Here is a 25,144-nt window from a genome sequence, read left to right on the forward strand (position 1 = left end):
CTACAAACATTTTGGCACATACAGGTCCCTTTCCCTTCTTTAGTATTTCTTTGGGATATAAGCCCAATAGAAACACTGCTGGATCAAAGGGTATGCACAATTTGATAATTTTTTGGGCATAATTCCAGATTGCTCTCCAGAATGGCTGGATTCGTTTACAACTCCACCAACAATGCATTAGTGTCCCAGTTTTCCCGCATCCCCTCCAACATTCATCATTATTTTTTCCTGTCATCTTAGCCAATCTGACAGGTGTATCAGTGGTATCTCAGAGTTGTCTTAATTTGCATTTCTCTGATCAATAATGATTTGGAACACTCTTTCATATGAGTGGTAATAGTTTCAATTTCATCCTCTGAAAATTGTCTGTTCATATCCTTTGACCATTTATCAATTGGAGAATGGCTTGATTTCTTATAAATTTGAGTCAGTTCTCTATATATTTTGGAAATGAGGCCTTTATCAGAACCTTTAACTGTGAAAATGTTTTCCCAGTTTGTTGCTTCCCTTCTAATCTTGTTTGCATTAGTTTTATTTGTACAAAGGCTTTTTAATTTGATGTAATCAAAATTTTCTATTTTGTGATCAGTAATGGTCTCTAGTTCATCTTTGGTCACAAATTTCTTTCTCCTCCACAAGTCTGAGAGATAACTATTCTATGTTCCTCTAATTTATTTATAATCTCGTTCTTTATGCCTAGGTCATAGACCCATTTTGATCTTATCTTGGTATATGGTGTTAAGTGTGGGTCCATGCTTAATTTCTGCCATACTAATTTCCAGTTATCCCAGCAGTTTTTATCAAATAATGAATTCTTTTCCCAGAAGTTAGGGGCTTTGGGTTTGTCAAACACTAGATTGCTATAATTGACTATTCTGTCTTGTGAGCCTAGCCTTTTCCACTGATCCACTAATCTATTTCTTAGCCAGACACCAGTTCTTGAGAACCTATAATAAACTTTGCTTTGCTTATAGAGATCTCTCCAGTCTTTTTTTTTGTTTTGTTTTGTTTTTTTTGTTAAATGGTTTTTGACCCACACAATAGTTAGCATTTGGAAGATCACTGGCAACCTTGTAAAGAGATCAATTTCAATTGAGTGACATCAAGAATCTCTTTTGCAAGGGAGCTCATGAGAAAATGAGCATATGAAAGTAGAGACAATGAATGTAGATGCCATTTTTTTTTTCTACAAGTATGGCCGAGAAAAGGAATAAACATATAGGATAACAGTTTGGGTAATAGCAGCATCAAATGAAGGTTTCTTGTGGAAATAAGCTAACTTATAATTTAAAAAAAAAAAAAAAAAGAAAGTTTCTTGGGGATAGAGCCAATCCAGTCATGTTTGCAGGCAATAGTGTAAGAGTAAATAGGGAGAAATCGCAGATGAAAGTAAGAGGAGGAGATAAGTTCCATGTATGGAACATGTATGGGATCAAAGGCAAGGTAAAGTAGTTGGCTCAAACAAAGAGAAGAATCCCCTTCTTATCAGAGTCCAGACCAAATAAGAAGAGAGCAGTGGAATATATAGTGGAATATTTAGAAATATGGAGCAGGGAAGAAGAAAGAATGAGATGCATGGTCTCAATATTCTTAGTATGGTAAGAAAGAAGTCCTTTGCTAAAGAGAAAGAGAGACTGTACTGGAAATTTATAGAACAGGGAGAATTAGAACTAGATCTAGAGATAATGATGAGCAAATAGAAAGGGGTTAGAAAGAGGGAGAGATTGTAGCATAGGAGGCTAGAATGTAAATAGGAGATTTGCTAAGATTTATTGTCATAGAGGTGAAAAGGAATGCTAGTAGGTTTTGACATAAGAATAATTTGACTATGATATAACATCATATAATATAAAAGATGAGATAAATAAATGTATCTTATAAATAAAAGTGACTTGTATCCAGAACCAGCATTCTTTATTTTTTCTTTTTAAAGTATTGGCTTTCCACGGAAAATGAAAGACAAGATTTTAGAATTAGAATAAGGTTTCTGGTTTCTTAAGTACCAGATCATGCATAAATAGCCCCCTGGCCAAAGCAAGTAACACCTTTTACTGGGTGAATGAAGACAATAAATGCCAAATTTGTTTACTTTTCTTTTTTTGTCTCTTCTAGGATGAGTGGGTAGTTTTGTTTTGTTTTGTTTTTAAATAGTCTAGTCAAATTTTTTATTTAGAATGTTTCTTTTAACTTCTAAAGAAATCCCAAGCTTTCTAGAGTTGGCTTACCACTTGATCATAAAGAAAAACAATAGGGTTAATAGGAGCATGTGAATATGTGTGTGTTTGTGTGTGTGTGTGTGTGTGTGTGTGTGTGTGTGTGTGTATTTTAACCTTTGTGGATCATTTAGAACAGTTTTATTCTGACTCATTTTCTTCTCCCAACTGAGAAATTTTGGCTCTAACAGATTTATTTTGAATTTCCATAAAAGGGGAGAAAACCCACTTTCTTGATGAAATTATCTTCTCCAATTTACCCTCCTTCCACACCCCATTCCATAAACCATGTTTATAATCTCAAGTCCAAATTGTGGTTTTTAAAAATTGATACAATGCCCTTTCCCCAACCTGATTTCCTCAGGCAACTAAAGTCTTCTATTTATCTCATTAGTTAGTTTAATAACAAGTTTGTTGAATTGTGGTTTGGGTATTGTATACTTTATAAAATATCCCAAATTGGAACTTAAACCAAGTCCTTTGAGAAGAAAAGGGACTTGATCTTCTGAGCAATTTTGTAATTGTCTCTGGCTCAAGGTGGATGAAAATAAAATGGTTTACACTCCTCACGCACATGACCACTTCAGTAAAACAAAACTCCTTTGTTCACCATGTTCTTGAGAAAAGTGTTATTTTCCTTTTCTGCCCCCTGGTTTCCTTGGTCTCAGCCTCTTAGGGAACTGGCAGAGTTTGAGAAAAGAGAGAGCTTAGCAACATTATCAACATGACTCAAAACAACTTCAATTAAAAGTATTCTAAAAATATAACTAACTTTTTTCTTTTTCTAGAACAAAATTGCTATAATTGATTTTGCTTTTATTCAGTTTTGACCTATCATGACCTTATAAGAAAGTCAATTTATATAGCATATGTATGCATGTGTGTGCCTATATATATATATATATATATATATATATATATGTGTGTGTGTGTGTGTGTGTGTGTGTGTGTATATATACATATATATTTATTGTGTGACACACAAACACAGACACACACATACACAGAAAGACAGGGAGAATTTGAGAGAAATACATAAAAAGAGAGATACACACACACACAGAGAAAGAGATATACAGAGAGGAAAACAGAGAGAAGAAGAGTCAAGGAGAGAAATAGAAGCAAAAGAAGAAAGGAGAGGATAGGAGAAAAGAAATGGTATCGTGCTGGAGTTTTAGGTAGAAATCAGATTCTAAAATTTGGGAGTCCACCAGTATTGTGAATGTATAATCTCAAGAAATTATGCAAAGAAACTTTTACAGAACACTGCATTCAAAAAGTAAGGATATGGGCAGAAGTTTAGTTAGGTCAGAAATCCGCCCCCCCTGCTCTTCTTCCCCCCCCCCCCCTCCGCCCTCCCCTCCACTTCTCCCCCTCCCCCCCAGGAAAAGGACAGTAACTATATTATGCAATTTTGGAGGAAACTGTAAAACTAAGTAGTGAATGTGCATGACATGGCAAACTCTTTTTTTCTTGGTTGGAGCTATGTTGGTTGGAATTTAAAAAAAAAAGCCATGTGGAAATATGATGCAAAGGGAAGCAAAAGAAAAGAAAGGCACCAATAGCTAAATGGGAGAATGGTCTGAGATCAAGATGACAGTTTTCCTCTTATAAATTGTAAGGAGATAGGACTTTAGATTGGAAAACTCTTCTAAAATCTTGACATGCACAGATCAGTCAGAACAAAAAGCAAGTCATCTGGATGCAAAGGAAATTTCTCCCTAGTGAAAAGCTGAGAAGTTAACTAGAAATAGGTGAGAGGAGCATTCCATATTACAGCCTCAACAATTACAGTCTGACTTCTTGACAGAATCAGTCAATAAAAAGCATTAAACAAAGTACAAACTACCTATTCAAGTGTGGGAGGAAGTTGTATTTCAATTCATTGGATGATTAAAAATCAGTGAAAATAAAAATAGCAGCAGGAGACTGGGCAGAGCAATGGACCAGGCAAGAAGCAGTTAGGTAATCCTAAATCAGCAATGTCAACAGTAAACTGAACTCAAACTGAGCTAAATCTATCTAGACTAAGAGCAAGAAAAGTTCTACAAATGCTATTGTTTTGGAGAATTTAGATCTCAGGTCTTTTATCCTAAGATTTCCACTCCTCTTTCCTCAAAGCTGATTGGTTCTGCCTTCAAGACTGGGGGTGGTGGGGATGGCAGTGGTAGTAGAAGTTAGGCACTAAACCCTTGATTTCATTGTTCTAGGGAACTTCCAACTGAGGAATCTCCCCCTATCAATGCAAGTCAATACCTTCTCTGCAACTTATAGCCTTAAGAGTTGCCTAGCATTAAGAGGTTAAAGGACTTGCCCAGCATAACAATCATTTTCTGCCAGAAATGAAGTTTGAACTCTGGTCTTCCTGGTTCTGGGGCCAGTTCTCTATTCACTACACTACACGTTGCACATGGTATACAAGAAAAAAAATTATTTTTTCTAATTGAAGGTCACCCCTAAGCACAAATTAAATCTATGTGTTTCCTTACTTTGTTCCTATGTCATAGATTCAGTTAGGGCATCTATATCTTCAGGGTTTATCAGGTTATCATATGAGAACAGAAACAACCTGGCTTTAACTTATAGTTTGGGCCATGAATCACATAATCAAAGAGTTAGACTAGTAAGTCAACTCAAGAATTCAACTAATATAAACCCTTCATTTTACAGATGAGGAAAACAAGGTTCTGAGAAATGAGTTAAAGAGCTTTTCCCAAAGATATCCAGGTAGTAAATAGCAATAGTAGCAATAGAACTCAATCAAGTGTTGTTTGTGCCATTGCCTTTTTATTGAACTTCGTCACCAAACTGTTGCCCACTGGGGGTGATGGTTTGGGTCCCAACAAGTAAAATCTATTAATATCACAGTGGACAAATTTTTCTTAACATATTTTTAGGAGGTTATGCATCCTAAGTGCCTGATACACAGTAGGTGTTAAATAAATGCTTGTCCAATGATTGAAAAAAGTCTCATGCTTTTGCTTTCCTTTATGCTCATGAAAATAATATTCTTTTGTTAGGAAAAACACCAGATGGAAGCTTCTATTTTGTAAGTCTATTAAGATATCTATCTTTCAAATAATCTGATACCTTTTTGTGAATAAGTCTATTTAATTTTGGAATTGAATTAGATATATAGTCTAACAAAAAGCTTTAAATGTGGGGTTAAAAAAATGTTGTTCAAATTGGAACCAAATTTGGTTCTTGGTCTACTTAAGAATGTTCAAAATCTTAGTTAAAACAAAACACTGTGAAAAGAGACTGCACTTGCTCATAAAGTATTCCCACCCTTTTACTCCCCATTTTTCACCTCAATTTTTTTGTGTGAAGATGGGCTGACTTATTACCCACAGCTGGTAACCTTTTATGAGCAGAGGGGGTTTTAATTTCTGTGCTGCTTGTCTGCTTCCCCCACATAATTGATAATTAAAAACAGATGTTGACTTTGTGAAGTCTATTTTCATGCAAGGGTAAAAGCTAATATACTCCCAGTTATCTTTTTTTTTTTTATCATGGAGTTTGAATATTTATGCTCTAGGTAATTTGATCTAGATTCTGGCTATCTGTCAGCAAAGTTTTCATTTCACATCTTGCCACTGATAATCAGTGACTGCACACTAATGATGAGGGAGGCAAGGGAGTAGTGGTACATTCCAGACTGGCCAGAAGTAGGGTCAGTGTGCAGTGACTACTTTAAATAACTCTAGTTGCTTTTAGCTGATAAATATTGCAGTGAAAGAAAGAGTCTTCCTTGTTCTGAAATTCACACTGGCATGTCATACAGTTTTGGTCTAGAGAAGAAAGCTTAAAGCTTGGCATGTTCACTATGGACCAGTGCAGTACCCAGTTTGTTGCCAGGGAAATCCAGTTATTGGATTACTACTGTCATCAAAAGTTTTCCAAATGGAAAATTTACCATAATAATAGGGAAAATTATGACTACTCAGATGCAGTTTTTTAATAAATTGAAAGTGATCAGCATCTTATAAGCTACAAAAGGCAAAAACACAGAATTTCCTGGTAATTTTTATAGACTCAGAGCTAGAAGGGACTGTCATGATGTAAGTTGAGTCCTTAAAAAACCTAAAACTTCAGTAGTTTTTCTGCTCTGAAATTCATTTCCATTCATTGTAGGGCATACAAAAGAAATAAACATATGTTATGGTCTTTTGCTCTCAGTGTTTACAAGTTTGATTGGGAGTATGATGATACTTTAATGCTTTCAGTAACTTAGGTTTGCAACTACATTACTTAAACTCTATTTCCTCATCACTATTTTGCCTGTAATAAGGATGCCCTGTTATTAGGTGAACATTAGTTCCTTTTTCAAGATCTCGTGATCCAAACAGCAAGGCTTTGTGGTTAGTAGAAAAATTAGCACACTTTTCCTACTTGCTCTTCTTTCTTTCATCATAAAATTAAATTGATCGTGAGATCTAGGGGAGGAAGGGAACAGAGAGAGAGAGAAAGAGAGGGGAAAAAGGAAGAGAGAAGGAGAGAATGGAAAAAAGGGAGGGAGAAAGGTTGGGAGGGAGGAAGGAAAGGAGAGAGAGAGAGAGAAAGAGCATCAAGTGCACTGTTCTTTCCGAGCAGCAGTATATTTCTATGGAGTGGTTTCTTTTTCTTCTCCCCTTCTGAAAGAAAGGATATGGAAGATCTTATATCCAATAAACTAGAGGAACAGCACTGGACAGAAATCATAGCAATCACCACCTTTTACAATGAATCTTCACAATGTTTTGTTTTAATTAAAATAGTACTAGAGAAGCAAACACAACTTTTATTTTGATCAATTGACAAGGTTAGATTGGATATAGAAACCTCAATGTTCAGTCAATAAACATTTATTAAGTACCTTCTGAGTACCAGCTAGGCACTGTGCTAATCATTATCAGTACAAAAAGAAGCAAGGGATAATTTCTGCCCTTGAGGAGCTCATAATCTAACTGATTTAGATCCAGTTTAGATTTAATTCTAACTAATGGTGACTGAGATAGAGAAGAATTTTAGCTTGCCACCACCCAGGAGCACTTTGACAACAAATAAAGGTAAAGACTGAGAACAAATAATTAGAAAAGATATGTGATTCAATAATTCAGCAAACATTTAAATATCTATTATACAGCATGATATAGTAGAATGAAATTTGACATTGGATTCAAGAAAATCTTAGTTTTAAGTTCTGTTGCTGATATTGTGTAACCAAAGATATAGCTCACATAATCTTTCAGTGTCACATTCATGAATCTCTAAGACAATAATAGGTTGTAGTTGATTTGGGAATTTTCTTTCATGGAGGGAATTTCAAAGTCTGAAGTTTCCTACCCTTATAAAATCCCATGTCCCAGCCTGTTAGACTAAGCATCTGTCTTCTTATTGTGTCAGGGTTCACTAAAATTTTTATAATTCTGAGATGACAGTGTTTATAGTATCACTGGATGCATATTAATTTAAGAAAATGGCCTTTTCCATTAGAGAGCAACTTAGGATCATGGAAAGAGTAAAATTTTAAGTTATGCTCTAGATTATTCTACCATTCCATTAAAATCTTTTCTCCAAATTCATAATTTACTTTTGACATTCTTTATTTTTTTAAACTCTGAGTTTCAAGTTCTTTCCTTTCCTCTTATCTCTTACCCATCCACTGAGAAGGCAGGAAAAATGATAGCATTTATATATGTGAAAAATTTCTATATTAATCATATGGAGAGAGAGAGAGAGAGAGAGAGAGAGAGAGAGAGAGAGAGAGAGAAAGCAAGAAAATTATTTCAATTTGCATTCTGAATACATAAGTTCTCTTTTTGGAGGTGGATAGCATTTTTTCATTGTGAGTCTTTTGGAATTGTCTTAGGCCATTGTATAATTGTATTATCATTGTGTATCAGCAGAGTAGTCAAATCTTTCACAGTTGATCATCATTACTACATTGCTGTTACTATGCGCTAAGTGGTCAGATTTGAACTTGGAAAGATGAGTCTTCCTGACTCCAGGGCAGGCTCTCTAACCACAGTACCATGCCAGGCATAAACTCATAATATGAAAACAGTTACAACCAAAAACTCAAAGAAAAAGGCTAATTGAATACAGGCATAGCAAGAATTACTGGAAAAATCAAATAAAGAGGTAGACTTGCTAGAGGGAAAATTGGGAAAAGAAATGAGAGTTTTGAAAGAAAATAATGAAAAAGGAATTAGTGTGGCAAGAGACAAAAAAAAATTGAAGAAAATATCTTAAAACTTAAATTGGTCTATTGATTAAAAAGGTACAAAAATTCAGTGAAAAAAATCAAAACCAAAGCCAAAAATCCTTTAAAGCAGAATACAAATTTCCAGGGGCCTAGATGATGAAATAAATAAATCATCATAGCTCTTTCATGTTCAACTCCAAACAACCCTAAAATGGATCCCAAAACAAATTCTGAAACAGCAGAACTAGTAAAAAATATGGGGTGAAGTTTTTTTAGCTCAAAAAACTTGGAAGACCAGAAACAAAAGGTCTGTCTCACTTGGGTAAAAAGGGAACACACTCCAGGGCAGGAAGTATACCAGCAAGCTCCCTTTAGCAAACCAGTGGGACATGCTGAGCCCTAGGGTAGTAGAGCAAGTAAAAGCCACCATGAGGATCTCCCACATGCCTCAGCAGAGCCAGAGGAACAGGTATAATCCAGCTCCTACCCAGGCAAACAGGCATCCTCTGGTAGCTAAACCACCACATGCTTTCTGTACCTAGGGAAACGGAAACATTCCACCAGATTTGGCACATACCAGACACTACCACCAAGACTCCGGCTCAGCATCAGGTAAGGTATCAATCAGCAACTATGGTCTCCAGCAGCACCAGCCATTCCCCCAACATCTCTCTCTTAGCACAGCACCAGACATGAGGTCCTGGATGGGCTTCAGGGCCATATAAGTGCAGCATCAGGTAAATAGCCAGCCAGGTAAATAGTCAGAAACCTGACACAGTGCCCTTTCTGCCCTGGCAGCAGAGCTCAATTTTTTTTTTTAAAGGGAAAAAGGCCAAAAAAGATGAGGAAAAAAACCCAACAACAATAAGAATCTGATCACATAAAATTATGGTGACAAGGAAGATTAAGACACAAGCCCAGAAAAGGAGAACAATGTCAAATGGGCAAAACCCCAAAGAAAAACTGAAAGCAGTCTCAAACTCAGAAAGAACCTGTTATGTAGAGAGAAAGATGGGAGGATATGCAATGAGCATCAGTTGAACCTTACTCTCTTTAGTATTGGCTCAAAAAGGGAATAATATACATAATCTGTTGAATATAGAAATCTGTTTTACCCTATAGAAAAGTAGGAGAGAAGGAGATTAAGTAGAGAGGAGGAGACTGACAGAAGGGAGAGCACATCAGGGGAAGTGGTAGAACAAACAAGCAAACAAAAAACCACTGATGAGAAGGGAAAAGGACAAACAGGAGGAAAAACCCACTTAACTTCTAAAATTACCTTCCAGTTATCTATGTTTAAAACCTTGGTGTCACCCTAAATTCATATCACATATTCATGGAATTGCCAAAATTTGTCATTTCTATTTCTCCAGTATCTCTCCTTTATATTTCCATTCCTCTTAACTCATATAACCACCACCCTAATTCAGGTCCTCATCTCTTCTCATCTAATTTGTCATCTTGCCTTAACTTTCTCCTCACTCCAGTTCAACTCCAACACTACCTGATTTTCCTAAATCATATGTGTTCTATTCCACCTTCATTCCAAATTCAATAGACTCTAGCGGCTTCCTCTTGCATCTGTTATCCAAATCACCTCCTTTGTTTGGCATTTAAATTATTTTCCCTTATAACCTGATCCCTATTTACCTTTCTAATCTTATGAATGATTTATCTGTACATATTCTCTGGTCTATTTGCTGATGCTCACAGATGATCTATTTTGTTTCTTTTTTAAAATTATTTTTCATAGATGTTTATTTATAAGATATATGCATGGGTAATTTTTCAGCATTGACAATTGCAAATCCTTTTGTTCCAACTTTTTCCCTCCTCCCCACCCCTTCCCCCAGATGGCAGGTTGACCAATACATGTTAAATATGTTAAAGTATAAGTTAAATACAATATATGTGTACATGTCCAAACAGTTATTTTACTGTACAAAAAAAAATTGGACTTTGAAATAGTGTACAATTAGCCTGTGAAGGAAATAAAAAAGGCAGGCAGACAAAAATAGAGGGATTGGGTATTCTATGTAGTGATTCATAGTCATCTCCCAGAGTTCTCTCACTGGGTGTAGCTGGTTCAGTTCATTACTGCTCTATTGGAACTGATTTGGTTCATCTCATTGCTGGAGGTGGCCACGTCCATCAGAATTGATCATCATATAGTATTGTTGTTGAAGTATATAATGAGATGATCTATTTTCTATCTTTATACCTCTTCACTATCTTTCCCATATACCTGGAATGCAGTCCCTCTTCCTTTCTCCCTTTTGGAAATCCTGATTTTCTTTAAGACCTAGAGCTACATGAAGCTTCCCTGGTCCTTCTCACTATTACTCTCCATTATTGACAAACTGCTTTTTTTCATGTTGATATTCTGCATCTACTTATAAGAAAATATATTTTCTTGTCCATTAGACTACAAGCTCTTTCAAGACAGTGATTTTTATTTTTATATTCTTATTGATCAGAACTTAGCATAGTGCCTAGAACAGAGTAGGATCCTAACAAATGCTTAGGATGATGAATCATAATTAATTAAATCAGGTCCTTTCCATCCTGAAACAAATAATCATATTGATAATAGGATGTTGAGTTCAGCACCTCATTTTGCAGATGAGGAAAATGAGGCTTTTTAATTGGTTGACTGGTTTCTTGCTGTGGTGATCCCTTTGTTTCTGTTATAATTCCTTAGGAAACTGTGATAATGGAAGAGGATCCACTATGATGGAGCAGCAGAAAGCTTATCTCCCCTCTACACTTCCTTCACACAGCTCTACAAAGGGGAAATACAGAAAAGGTCATAATGAGTCTTTTGCCCAGTCTAGGTTGGCACAGGGAGACAGACAAGGAAGTCTGCTGACAATGTACCTACCCAGGGAGAGGAGAAAATACTAAACCCATACTAGAGCATCCTATATCAAGGTGATTTAACTGTTAAATCACCTTGATATAGGATGCTTTAGTGCCAACTAGTAGTTTTGTCATTCACCATTCAGTTTTGGTCACAGATTCAGAGTGGACTGAGAAGGGTAGTTGTACTTGGGGGTGGCATCCAGAGGAGCAAAATCTTGGGTGGTGTACTGAAAAAGGTCGAAGTTTGAAGGTAAGCAAAAGCAGTTTGGCTCAGACCCCAGAAAAGTACTGGGATCTCAGTTCTAGCATCTGCCCAGCCTACAAATGAAGAGGCAGAACAGGAATTCCAAACCAAAGCAGAACCTGCAATTGTTACTTTGAACTAGTAAAACAATCAAGCTGGCTGAGAGGGCTTGAGTCCAAAGCAGTTTGTTATTTCTCTACCTGAAATCCAGGTCAGGAACTTGCAGAACTCAGATGGAAAGGGGGTCGCAGGCAATTAGACTTTTCCATGCTCAGACCACTCTAGGGGCATTGAAAAACTTTCAGATCCTTAACCTGTCCCTAAAACCCTGGAATAACACTACATTCAATAGCCTAAGAAAGCAGCAACAGGATCAGTCTAGATCTTTCATCCAAAAGTGTTGCAGAGCATAGCATTAACATAAAACCTGAAGTTGGGAAATAGGCTTGAAAAATGATCAACTAAAAGAAAATCTCACCAATAATGAGCAACATTGGTAACAGGGATGCTTGAGATGCAAATCTACAAGAGAAAAATTCCAAAGCATCTATAAACAATGCCTCGGAATAAAACATGACTTCAACATAAATTCAATGAATTTTTCTGGAAGAGATGAGGCGAAGGCTAAAAATGAGACAAAAGTGTGCTTTAGAGAAGAGGGTGTTTTAGGGAAAAAATGGAAAAGAAGGAAGAGTTCTGAAAGAAAAAACTGAAACGGGAATTGACAGATTTGCATAAGAGGTATAAAACTTTGCTCAAGTGACGAACTCTTTGAAAATTAAAATGGACCAGAAACAAGCCCATTACTCCATAAGATAAAGAGAAAAATTAAGACAAAATTGAAAGACTAAGAAAATGTAGAAAAAGTATAAAGTATCTCATATCAAAAACAACTGATCTGTAAAACAGATTGAGGAGAAAAAAAATTAAAAATGTCATGACCAAAAAAGGGCTTAGATGTAATATTTCATTCTGAAATCATCTTTAAGCATATCACTTCATTTTGTTTTATTATGAAAAACTAGCCTGGCCTAATTCAGGTATGGTCTGCAACAATTACATTCTACATGAATCCTTTGTGGATTCCTTCAACTTTTACTACTTGTTCTCCCAATTGACTTTATATTTTGTTTATTCTTCATATACTTATATACATATATTTACCTACATACTTATATACTTCTCTCCCCTCTTAAAATGTAAGCTTGAGAGCAAAGATTGTTTTATTCTTTTGTATTTTTATCTTTAACACTTAGTAGAGTGCCTAGAACATTGAAAGTACTTGCTAAATGTTTGTTGATTGATTGATCTTTACTTTTGTAGTTCCTGGGATTCACCTCAGAAAACCTGCTCTAGGTTCAAGGGGCTTTTTGAGTAAACATATACACCAATAAATAACTAGAAGATGCAATTCAAAGTAAAGCAAAACAAAACAAAAAGTCCTCAAAAATCCTAGTTTCTTAAACTGTGAGTTGCAACCCTATATAGAGTTGGGGGGGTCATGAAATTATGATTTATTATCAGTAAATGTTTGATTTGTGTACCTGTATTACATAATTATCTATCTGGGGTCACGTAAAAATTTCTTGGGTGAAAAGGGATTGCAAGTGGAAAAAGTTTAAGAGACTAAATGATCTAAATGACAAAATGACCAAAAAAAAAAAAAAAAAAAAGAGAAAGATTCCAATGTGTACACATGGATTATATCCTTTCACCGCCAGAAGGACACACATGTACAAAGAACATATAGGATTAAAAACATAGTGGGGCACATGTTTAGACATATGTTTGCTTTGGGAATGTGTAAAGGGATGTCTGGTTGATGTGTGAACACGGCACACATATATAGAAAGTCTACATGTAGGATCCCATGGGATCTCAGCATCATAACTAGAGTAACTCACCCTTCTGATGCTCTAGAGCTTCCAATGTCCTCTGTTGGCAGCAGTGTCGTTGTGCTGCTCTTTTCTTGGTAAATCCTGACTGTTTCTCTTGCTCTCCTGAATACCAAGTTGCTCTCTACTATTATCTACTGAGCTTAAACTATTTCAGGTCATGGATGCTACCACTTATGAGATGTACTAGTTTAGAAATCTCCCTGACAGGGAGAGCTGTATTGCTTTTAGTGCATAGCTGAGGGCTATTCACCACCACACTTAGTTGGGCAGGCAATAGTTAGACGAATGGATTCATGTTCAGATCAAGCCTGTCCTTTTGACCACTTGTTTCCTTATGCTGACTTCAATGCCTTGGGCTTTGAAAAAGATCTGATTTGTGGTTAAATAATTCATTTTAATTCCTATTAAATTTATGACTGTAAGTATGTAATAATAGCAAAACCTCTTTGGGGAACTATTTCTGTGTTCCTCCTCTCCCTTCCCACACATGAGGCAGGAGTGATAAGACTCCTATTATTCCCAAGATCTTCCCTAGCTAACAGGCCTAAAGCAAGAAGTAAAATAGAAGACATAGGCAGGACTTTTAGCTTTGTTTGATGTACACATTGTTGTTCATCCTTCATTTTTGAAGAGGACCAGTGACATAATGGTGTGCTATCTTGACTTGTGCGTGGACTGTATATAAGTCAGGCAGAATCACAAAAAATTGTCAGCTTCATTCTTTCTTCCAAATGATCAAAGTTCAGTGGCAAAACAAGAGTCAGTGTTTTTAGTGCTTCACAGTACCTGTTTTAGCTGCCTTTGTGGCTATTGGATCAAACTGTTCTCCTCTGCCCATTTTTTTGTGGGGGATAGTCTTCACATTCTTGGGGCAGAGATCCCTCTAACGGGTTTGAAGCCTGTTGATTACTCTCAACCTAGTATGGCTGGTCTGCTGAGACAGTTTTACCAGGACATGGTTGTTGTACATGTTACAGCTTCTTGGAGCCCCAGGTGAGCGGTGTATGCGTGTGTGTGCGTGTGTGTGTGTAAATAACATGAAATGTATTATAATGTACCCTCTTAGGATACTTTCTCACCTACTGAACAAACACATATGGAAAAAAGAGGAAATCTTACCATCTCTAACATGATAAGTCTTTTCTCTGAAATATTATTTTTAGAAAGGATATGTCTGATATGAAAAAAAATATACTTCACCTTATGTTTATTGGGAAAATACCCTCAAATACTTATATTTTAAAAACTATTTCAGACATTCCACCTTTCAACTAATTTATTCTTTTCAAGTAAATTAGTTACTCAATTTGCATTTAATAACCAATAGGTATTTGTAAGAATTGAAGTCAGCCTTAATAAAAATCAGTTAGGGAATACAAAATCTCAAAAGGGGTTTGTGTGTATATGTGTGTGTGTGTGTGTGTGTGTGTGTATGCGCATGCACACGTATACATGAGTATTTACAAGAAATTATCTTGGACATGGTCATAAAATACTTTTCAGACATATCTTACTATTGAAGATGAATTGTAGTATCTAGTTCATGGGCTTTAAAATGCTATGTAAATGTCAGGTTTTTTGTTGCTAACAGAAATATTATTAATATCCTCGACATCATTGTCACCTACAGATTAAACCTAATCTGTATAAGGAAATATCCTTTTGCATGAGAGATAATCATGATCTCATTTTTCGGTCAAGACAAGAATAGTGTAACAGCACACAAGTTCATCATTATCTTTATTCTTTGAGTGGTCCTGCGTGGGACTTATTTTGTCAAGGAAAAAGATATGCTCTGGAGACATTAAAAGTGACTAGAGTATGGAAAGTCTACATGTAGGACTCCATGTGATGACAGCATATGTATAGTTACAGTAACTCACCCTTCTGATGCTGTAGAGCTCTCAATGTCTTCTGATAGTGTCACTTCTGATACCTGGGTTGTCAGCAGTGTCATTGTAGTGCTCTCCTCTTGGTATATGTTTTTCTTGCTCTCCTGGACATCAAGTTGCTCTCTGCTGTTCTCTGCTGAGCTTAAGTTATTTTTTTAAATTGGGGAATAACTTAGAAATCCATAAGTCACTAGAGATTTCTTTATCAGCAGCAATGTATTGATAAGAAGATAAAATCAATTATTTACTTTAATCAAGTTCTTGATATGGCTAAAAGACAACTGAATCCTATCAGTTTTCTATATACCTGTTCACTTATTTCCCATATAAACATTATCTTAAGTATAAAATGAAGAAAGAATACTCTAAATAGTTTCTTGAACATAATGAAAAGGGAAATAATTGAATTAATGAGAAATATAAGTTTCATATCTTTAATTGACAGAGACATTTAAGATTAGGATATTTTATAAATAGCATATGAACAAAACTCAAAAGGATATGGCCATCGAAAAACTTGAGTCATGTGAATCTTGTAAGAATAGGGGACTATTGGAATTATTGCAATATTATGCATCTTCAGATAATATGCTACCAGAGGACTCTGACCTCCAATTCTGAAGAGAACATGGCAAAATTCTGTACCATGGCCCAAAACATGAGACTGTAATGGAAAAAATGTCAATTAAACAACATTTGATATAATTTTTCAAACTTTATGCAGTAAGAAAAATACAATATAGCTATAGCAAGAATCACTATAAAACATCAATTATAAATAGAAAGAAATAGCTTGAAAATATTCTTCACATTAGAGAAAAATAATTTACCAAAGCATGAGTTGCCGAGTAGTAATTATCGGGAGAATTATTTTTATATCTCTTTATTATTTCAAGGAATTAAATTATCCCTTTAACTGAGCATCTGCTTTTACCCTAACAGAATACATCTTTCATTCTTCATCATTCAATATATAATATAATTAATAGTAAAGCATACTTTATTAAAGATGGTATCAATTCACCAGTGAGTTTGTTATGAAAAGTTAAGAAAAGTAAAAAAAGTCATCATGTATTTTGTTAAAAATATAGGAAAACAATAGGCTAATAGATTTCTCTGTATTGGTCAAAACCCATTATGAAGAGCACCATGGATATGCATAGTTTTATTCTGTTATGAAAATAATCAACAAGCTTAGGTGATGAGAAATTACATTCTTAATCTTAAGTGTCTTAGATCAGCAAGTTAAAAAAGAAGTATACTCAATAAGGTAGAGGGAACCCAATTTTCCTGTTTCCTCAACTGTTGGTCTTCCTGTGTTTCATTTTTGTTTGGCTGCTTTATAGGAGGTTGGTTGATTGTTTGGTTTGTTGGTTGATTTGAGGGAAGGATAAATGGATGATGGAACAAGAAATCTATAAAAAAGCTCAACTAGCACAAAGCTCTTCTACTTGTAGGATTAATGGAATGAATCAAGAACCCTTGTTATAAAGAAAGATACATGAATAGGAATTAAAACAAGTATTATGTGGATTAAACATAAGAAAAAAATCTTATGAATGAAACATTTTAAAATACAGACCATTTGAAAAGACATGGCAAAACTTAGGTATTTATATACTTAGACCTCTTGACCTAATTTTCCTGTTTATGACATTTTACATGTTTTTAAACACATAGAAAACACATTTATTTGTGATTATTATTGGAGAATTTAGGAGTATCAATTTGTAAAGGTTTGAGAATACAAAATTGGGAAGAACATTTAGAAATTCTGGACCTGAAGTCCGAGGACATAGGTTCATACCTTGGCCTTGTCCATTAATATCAGGAAAAGAAATGAGGTTAAACTGGTGGGGACCTATATTATCCTATAGAAATGGCTTTTTCCTTTTCTAGTTTTGTATTTAGGGAGAAGGGGATAGACAGGAGAGATGTTCTGAAGATAGAAATGACAAGATTTGTCAACTGACTGGAAATGTGGGCTAAATGAGCATGAGGAATTGCAGATGACATTGAGATTGTGAACTGGGTCATGGGGAGGATGGTCATACCCTCCACAGTAATAGAGAAGTTCAGAAGAGGTAAGGATTTTGAGGGAAAGACAAGGAGTTCTCTTTTGGATATGATTAAGTTTAAGGTGCCTACAGGATATATAATTCAAAATGTTCTATATGTAATTAGTGATGTAGGAATAGAGGTTAAAAGAGAGACTAAAGCGATATAAAACTAGAAATCATGTTTGCATAAAAATAAGTAAAGTCATGGGAGCATAAAAATAGGCTGACTATGAATGATTGCTTTTCTCAGACAACTTTCACCTTTGTTGGTTTTTGTTGTTTTTGCTATGATTTTTCCCTTTTCTTATAATTTTTCTTTTCCAACATGATTCATATAGAAATATTTTAAAAATTGTACATATGCAATCTATAACAATTTTCTTGTCTTGTGGAGGGGGAGGTAAAGGACAGAGACAGAAAAAACTGGAACTCAAAATCTTATAAAAATGAATGTTGAAAACCATTTTTACTTGTAATTGGAAAAATAATATGACATTAAAATAAAATAATTTTTTTAAACCTATAAGTTTGTTTTTAGATACCATAAATGGAGAGATAAAGAGCATACAGATAGCTCTGATTTTAAGTTAGGGCATTATTTTAAGTTAGATCATTAGTATTCTCAAAATCTGGATAAAGAAATTCAGTGTGGCAATTCTACTAACTTCTGCTGGGAAGCAACAGTTATATCCAGGAATTATTCAAAACCAAATTTCTGAACTTAATAGTCCTAACATCCAGAAAATGATCTCTTCCTGTGTTCTAAGATAGTGGCTGATAAAGAAATGCAAAATTCAAAATATGAGTAGGGAAGGTGGATTGCTTATAATGTTTTTGACCCCTCTTTGTCACCATGTTTTCTGGCAACTGCTATACTAATATTGAGTAGAATTTGTTAGTCACGAAGTAAGCTTCGTGGACCAGTATAGATCATCATTACCATCTTGCTACCAAAATAAGGGAACCTCATCACATGAGTCTTAAAAAGATTATTATTGTACTGAGGAAAGAATTTGGGATCACATGAATAAAAAGTCATTACATTATTTATGACCTCTACCCTAGAGATCAGTGAGTCAGAAATCCCAATTAGATTACACAAAGATAGAATGATCTTATACAAAGAATAGAAATATTGTCACCTCCAAGATCAAATACAAAATCCTATTTGTAAACAAACCTTCATAATCTAACCACCTTTTACCTTTCTAGTCTTCTTATTCTTTATTTTCTGCCATATACTCTTCTATCTAATGGAAGTGACCCATTTGCTGTACCATGAAAATCTCTCTTCATTTCTCTGTTTTGGGCATTCTCTCTATCCTCAATGTCTGGAATGCTCTACCTTCTTGCTTCTCTGCTTCCTTCAAGTTCCAATTAAAACCTCATCTTCTTAATGAAGCCTTCCATCATAATTTTGGTACTTTTTCTCTTTTCATTATTCCATTATTCCCTGTGTTTTCCAATATGATATCTCATTTGTATATATTTGTTGCTTATGGTTTCTCTCTTGCTAGATTGTGAGCTCCTTGAATTCAGGAATTATTTTTTGCCTCTTTTTGTATCTACAGCATTTAATGGGCACTTAATAAATGCTTAATTTTTTGTGACAAGAAAAACCTGGAGATAAATAGCCTTTCATGGGAAAATGAACAAATTGTGATATATTAATATAATAGAATATATTACTTTGATATAGATATAGAAAATATGAGAAATTCAGAGAAGAAATAGAAGGCTCAAAAACAGTGAAATAAATAAAACTAGGAAGATGATATTGATAATTGCCATAGTAATATAAATGCAAAGCAAATTAAAATGAAGTCAAATACTATTTAATTATAATGATGAAATTCAGCCCCAGAGATGAGATGAGAAAATATATATGCTTTCTCACCTTAGAGAAGTAAGGGACTATGAAAACAGGATATTTCCTGTGCTGTCAGACAAGGTTCACTATATAGATTAATTTTGTTTAACTTTTACTTTGGTTACAAAGGTAGGCTCACTGTGTAGGTGAATTGGAGGTATATCTAGAAATAATTATAATGGAACAAAACAGAGACATAAAAGGAAGTTTAAATTAAAAAGAAGAATATTTGTAGATGAAAGAGCTAAAAAGTATGTGTTTTTAGTGAGGAATTATTGACTTTTCAGAATGAAATGAGGCTTTTCAGAATGTTCAAAATCTAGTTACAAGCAAAGGGATAACATGCTTTAGTAAATCAAGTGCTGAAGTTCGAGTCAGAAAGATCTTAATTCAAATATTGCTTTAGACTCTTGCTAATTATATGACCCTTTGCAAATTCCTTAGTTTCTCTGATCTTTAATTTCTTCATCTATAAAATGGGAATAGAAATAGTTCCTACCTTACAGAATTGCTGTCAGGATCAAATGAGATGATGAATGTAAAGTGTTTTGTGACTTTAAAGTACCATATGTGTGTCAGCTGTTATTATCATATAAATTGAAAAGAACCTCTTCTGATGAGTTGAATTTCTACAGTGTACATATATCAGCCATGTAAGTAATAAAATTGTTCATGTTAAAGTGAATAAACTTGCTGTTTATTCTAAATTAACTAGTAAGTCCATAATCTACAATGATACCATAATTCACAAACCTTTCTTGGTATACTTGGCGCTAGTTCAGATACTGGAAGCAGTGAATTTTGGGCTTCATGTATTAGTCTGTCCAAGTCAAATTCCAAATCTAAAATAGAAATACAATTGTTTTTAAAGTTCAAAATTTCCCATTCAACAACAAACAAACAAGCTCACACTCTTCTTTTGGCAATACATTTTTCTGGAATGTGGAAGAGAATGGATGAGGAGAAAAGCTAAGAAATTTACAATAATTTAGCTTCCACATGTTGAAACTGATACTGATTTACTTTCATTTTGCTCCTGGCAAGTTATGGACAGAGCACCTAGCACAACCAATAAATTCTGGAATAAGAGATTATCTTGCCATAATAGGAATCATATATCTATGTTCCACTTGAAAAGCATGAGACTCTAGCTTTCCTCATCAATTTTACCATAGTGTTTTGGCTCTGCTTTTTTTTTTTTTTTTTTTTTTTTTTTAAACTTTATGAGTGGAGTTCTCCCTGACCAAAGACTTAACATCCACCTTCATCAAATGGGGGCATTAACCCTTTTATTTTCTTTATTCTTCTTAGGTGGCATTGGGATGCATGAAAATACCCTCCTAGGAGGATTTGTGGTACTTTGGTAACCTATTTTAGTATTATATAATAACTTAATCAGTTATGGTAATCAAAATAATTTAATTCAGCAAATAATTTATTAAGTCCTTTCTTTGTACTTGATATTGGATTAGCCAATGGGGATGCAAGTAAAAAAAAAAAAACAAAAGACAAATAAAAACAAAAACAAAAACATATAGTCCATGGTTCCAGGAACTTTCTTTCTACCAGAAGGATCAATAGAACACAGAGAAAAATATTACAGAATTGGGAAGTAAGGGAGCAAAGGTGAAGTGAGGCAAATGTTTTAGTCAAACAAATGTTTAGTTAGATAAATGGATTCTTAATCATTTTTGTGTCATAGATTGCCTTGACAATCTGGTGAAATTTATATACTTGTCAGAATATTTTTAAATGCATAAAATAAAAAGTGTAGGATTCCCAAGGAAAGCAATTATGTTGAAATATTTGTTGTTCAGTCATTTTTCATTTGTGTCTGATTCTCTGTGACCCCATTGGGGTTTCCTGGCAGAGATAGTAGAGTGGTTTGACATTGCCTTCTCCAACTCATTTTACAAATGAGAAAAATGGAGGCAAACAGGGTTAAGCGACTTGTCCAAGGTCACACAGTTAGTACATTTGTAAAGTGAGATTGGAACTCAGATAGATGAGTCTTCTTATTCATTGTGCCACTTAGTCATTTACATTGAAATATCTACACACAAAATATACTAGATGTAATATGGAGCCAAGAGAAAACTTAAAACTGCACTAAGACTTTTGGGACATATTGTATTTTAAAAATTATAGTAGAAGTTAAGAGGAGAAAAAAAAAGAATGGAAGTATAAGTGTTAACTACTTAGAACCACTTAGGAATGTGTAAAAGGAGGTCAGCCTTTGGAGGGAGAAAGAAAAATCTAACAATAGTAATTAAAGCTGAATTTATTAGGAGCATATGATTTCTATTTTCTCTTCCTTTCTCCCTTCATCTCCTCATCATCTTATGCCTGGACTATACCAATAGCCTGCTGGTGGGTCTGCCTAACTGAAGTCTCTCCCCTTTCTAGTCTGTCCTTTATTCAGTCATCAAAGTAATTTTTCTAAAATACAAGTCCAACCATGTTACAATTCCCTCCTCCCCTCCAATAAATTTTAATGGGTCCCTGTCACCTCTAGGGATCAAATACAAAATCATTTGTTTGGTGTTCAAAGTCCTTCTTAATCTCCCTTTCTCCAGTACTTTTTCAATCTTTTCTCTGGCAGTCTCCTATGTCTGGAATGTTCTCCCTCCTCATCACCTCCTGACATCTCTGATTCCTTCAAGTCACAACTATACTAATAATTCTAGTGCCTTTCTTCAGCTGATTGTTTCTAATTTATCCCTTATATTGCTTATTTCTGTGTAGTTGTTTGTATATTGCCTTCTCCAATAATTGTAAATTGCTAGAGGGCAGGGACTATGCTTTTCTTCATATTCTCAGTGCTTAGCATAGTGCCTATCACATAATAAGTGTTTATATGTTTGTTGACTAACTTCATTGGTCATCACAGTAGGGGCAGAGGTATATGAGTTTTGGGGGGCACCCTGGACACATTACATTTGGGTTATAATCTGATTTTAATGTGAATACTAACTAGATTAAAACCAATTAAAAAATAAGTTGTAATCTGATTTTAATGCCAATGTCAACTTGATTAATCAATTCAAAATCAGAAGCACTGGTCAAACTGTGAAAAAGTATAATCACTGCTTATTCTTTCTCTCCCTCTCCTCTCTTTCTCAGACCTTTGCCTAAGTTCCTTGAATTCTTTCCCATTATCCTCTTCAACATTTTTCTACTTAGGATCTTAGAATGTGAAGGGACCTTCAATATCATCAAGTCATTTTTAAGATAAAGAAGCTAAAGTGCAAAAAAGGGAAATTATGTTAAGTGACAATGTCTGAATTCAAACCCAGGTCTTCTAACTTCACACCTAGTGTTTACCATATCCAATCAAACATCCTTATCTATTCCTCACATTCAATTTTTATTTTCTGAAGATCTTCCTCACTCTGCATTGGCAATATCACAGATTATCAGAGTATAAACATAACTTTCATAATATTGTTCTTACCAACCTCACTACTCATTAATGCTATTAATAAATTTTAAGTAAACCCAGAAGAAGGTGGCTACCTCCCTTCAATATTTCTTCTCTTCTCTCTTTTCTCCTTCATTCTGTTCTCCTCCCTTCTCTAATACTATTTCTATGGAATCAATGACCTCTGGTATTTTTGTTTTGTTTAATTCTCTATTTTCTTGGAATCTATTAATATTAGGTTCAATAGGACTCTTCTTTTATATTCTTAGGCCACAAAACAACATTAACAACAGCCAAAACAAAAACATAGGAACTAAAGCATTAAAGACTGAATTGAAGAATCGGTTCCCATTTGCTACAAAGCTTTTAGAAAACACAGTTATATACTATTTTATTAACCTGAGCTTTTTTCTTCCATTCACATTATGAAGAAGTCATCACTATACTTGGATTTAAAATATTGTCTCTGCTTGATTCAGATTGTATTGTACATATCCAATATGAAAAGATGTCTAGCTCTTTTAAGAATGCAGAGCAATGGAAATTGACATGGTAGACAGAATTCTGGGTTTCCAGATGAGATAGAAATTGGGGAGTTAATTAAATCAAATCAGATTTAGACTTTAGGAATGGAGACTGATTAGTGACATGGAATACTACTGTCCAAGTTTCTATCTGCAGTAACCAAGACCAGATGCCTAAAAGCTGAGATTAGTGTGGTGAGACCAGTGAGGCAGAGGTAACCCAGACCTAGGAGCAGAACCTAAAGCTGGAATGAGAGGAAATTCAGAGTACCAGAAATGGTTGTAAATTGGTGAACTGGAAGTGGGAACATAGATCTCCCTCTTTACATTTCTCTGAATTCCTTTGTTCAATACTTGTGATATAGAACTGAGGACCCAGACCTAAATTCCATCCCTTTTGTTCCCTTTCCACAATCTGTGGTCAAGTGAAGTTTAGATCCCTAGACACACTTCAATAATGGAGAGATAATTGGGAGCAGTTTGAGGGAATTATGGGACAGAGACCTCCACCATGTAGATTTTAATAGTTTGCCTTTTATTTTTTTCTTTATCTCATAAACTCTCACCTTCATAAAATTGAAATCTGGCTAACAGTGGAGAATCCTTAACCTTGCATCAGTGGTGGGGATTAAATAGAAATTTATCACTCTGTAGTCAAAGGATTTTATGAGACTAAAAAAATTAAAGAGGCAGCATTGCATAGTGGTTAGAGGGCTGGACTTTGGAGATGCTGAGATGAGCAAAGAGTCATTATCATTTAATGACTATGTCATAATGACTATGTATCCTAGATTCGAATTGGATAGAGTGGTATAGAAGTATTAGCCATTGACAAGGAAGACTACAAAGAATTATAGGAAAGAAAAATATATTATTCCTTTGCATTGTTTATTTCACAATGTGGCGACAGTCACTAATGCTTATGTTCTATGAAGGTAGGAATCATTGATTTAGAAAGAAGATTCAAACAGATTTCTCACTTAAAAGCATTCTTTAAAGTGTCTGACTCTTCATGACTCCATTTGGGGTTTTTAATCACAATACTAAATTCAGAGCTCAGCCAGCCTAGGCATTTAAAAATCTTCCATCACTTATTTTTCCATTACTTATATTTGGAACTACATGGCATTACAGTGTAGGCAGTTTTCTCATATATGTATATACTGGAAAGAATTGGATATAACAAGTTGGCCAGTAGCCTGAAGAGTACCATCTGGTGAACAATTCAGATATTTTACTCATTTGCTGGATAATTACAATGTGGTATATATTGTCTTTCCTTAGCATATATGGTATAAAATAATTTGACTTAAACTGCTGCTACTACTATTGCAATATTCCATACATCTCAAAATATATACACAAAGTATCATATATATGCCCAAAGGTTTCACATAGTAAGGGTTCTATTGTAACCCGGAATAGTTAGGATAAGTAGGATGATTAAAATTTGAACAATGGGTTAGATAGACTGAGAAATGGGAGTAGACATTCCAGGCAAAAGTATAGAGGTGATGATAATTGAAATATATTTGAGTGATAGCAAGGACTTCTGCTTGGCTGGAACAGAGATCTGAGTTAGCAATTTTACAGTTAAGATAGTAGAGGAAGAGCAACAAAAACATTGGAGCAAGTATGCTAATACTGGTGAAGCATTTTTTTAAAATGAGTAGTGAAAAACAACTTAGTGGGATCATTGAGGGAGGATGAAATAATTGATGGGCAATTATGAATTAACATATTTTTAATTTTTAAAAAATATAGCAAATTATTGGACTGTTAGGCTTAAGAGCACCAAAGTTAGACATTAATGATCCTGATTATTATACAACTATGCTAACCTCCATTTCATTATCGACTTCTTACAAAAGTACAAAGTAATAAGAAGGTGCACTGGGCCTGGTAAGCAATTATGCCTTTCTCTCATTTTCAAGAAGGAATTTGAAAACTTTTGTCAAGGACTCCAGAGATTT

The 25,144-nt window shown here is 34.7% G+C and overlaps 1 protein-coding gene across 1 annotated transcript in view; it reads right to left on the bottom strand.

The window, feature by feature from the left end:
* Positions 1–25,144, bottom strand: part of FAM227B (family with sequence similarity 227 member B) — a 315,782-nt gene that overhangs the window by 41,982 nt on the left and 248,656 nt on the right. The window contains exons 10-11 of the mRNA XM_051980612.1: positions 19,980–20,068; positions 15,800–15,960 (exon numbers count right to left, since the gene is read on the bottom strand). Of these exons, the coding sequence (XP_051836572.1) occupies positions 15,800–15,960; positions 19,980–20,068 (250 nt within the window). The remainder of the gene's footprint in view (positions 1–15,799; positions 15,961–19,979; positions 20,069–25,144) is intronic.

The sequence above is a fragment of the Antechinus flavipes genome, chromosome 2, assembly GCF_016432865.1.
Source record: "Antechinus flavipes isolate AdamAnt ecotype Samford, QLD, Australia chromosome 2, AdamAnt_v2, whole genome shotgun sequence".
Lineage (NCBI taxonomy): Eukaryota > Metazoa > Chordata > Mammalia > Dasyuromorphia > Dasyuridae > Antechinus > Antechinus flavipes.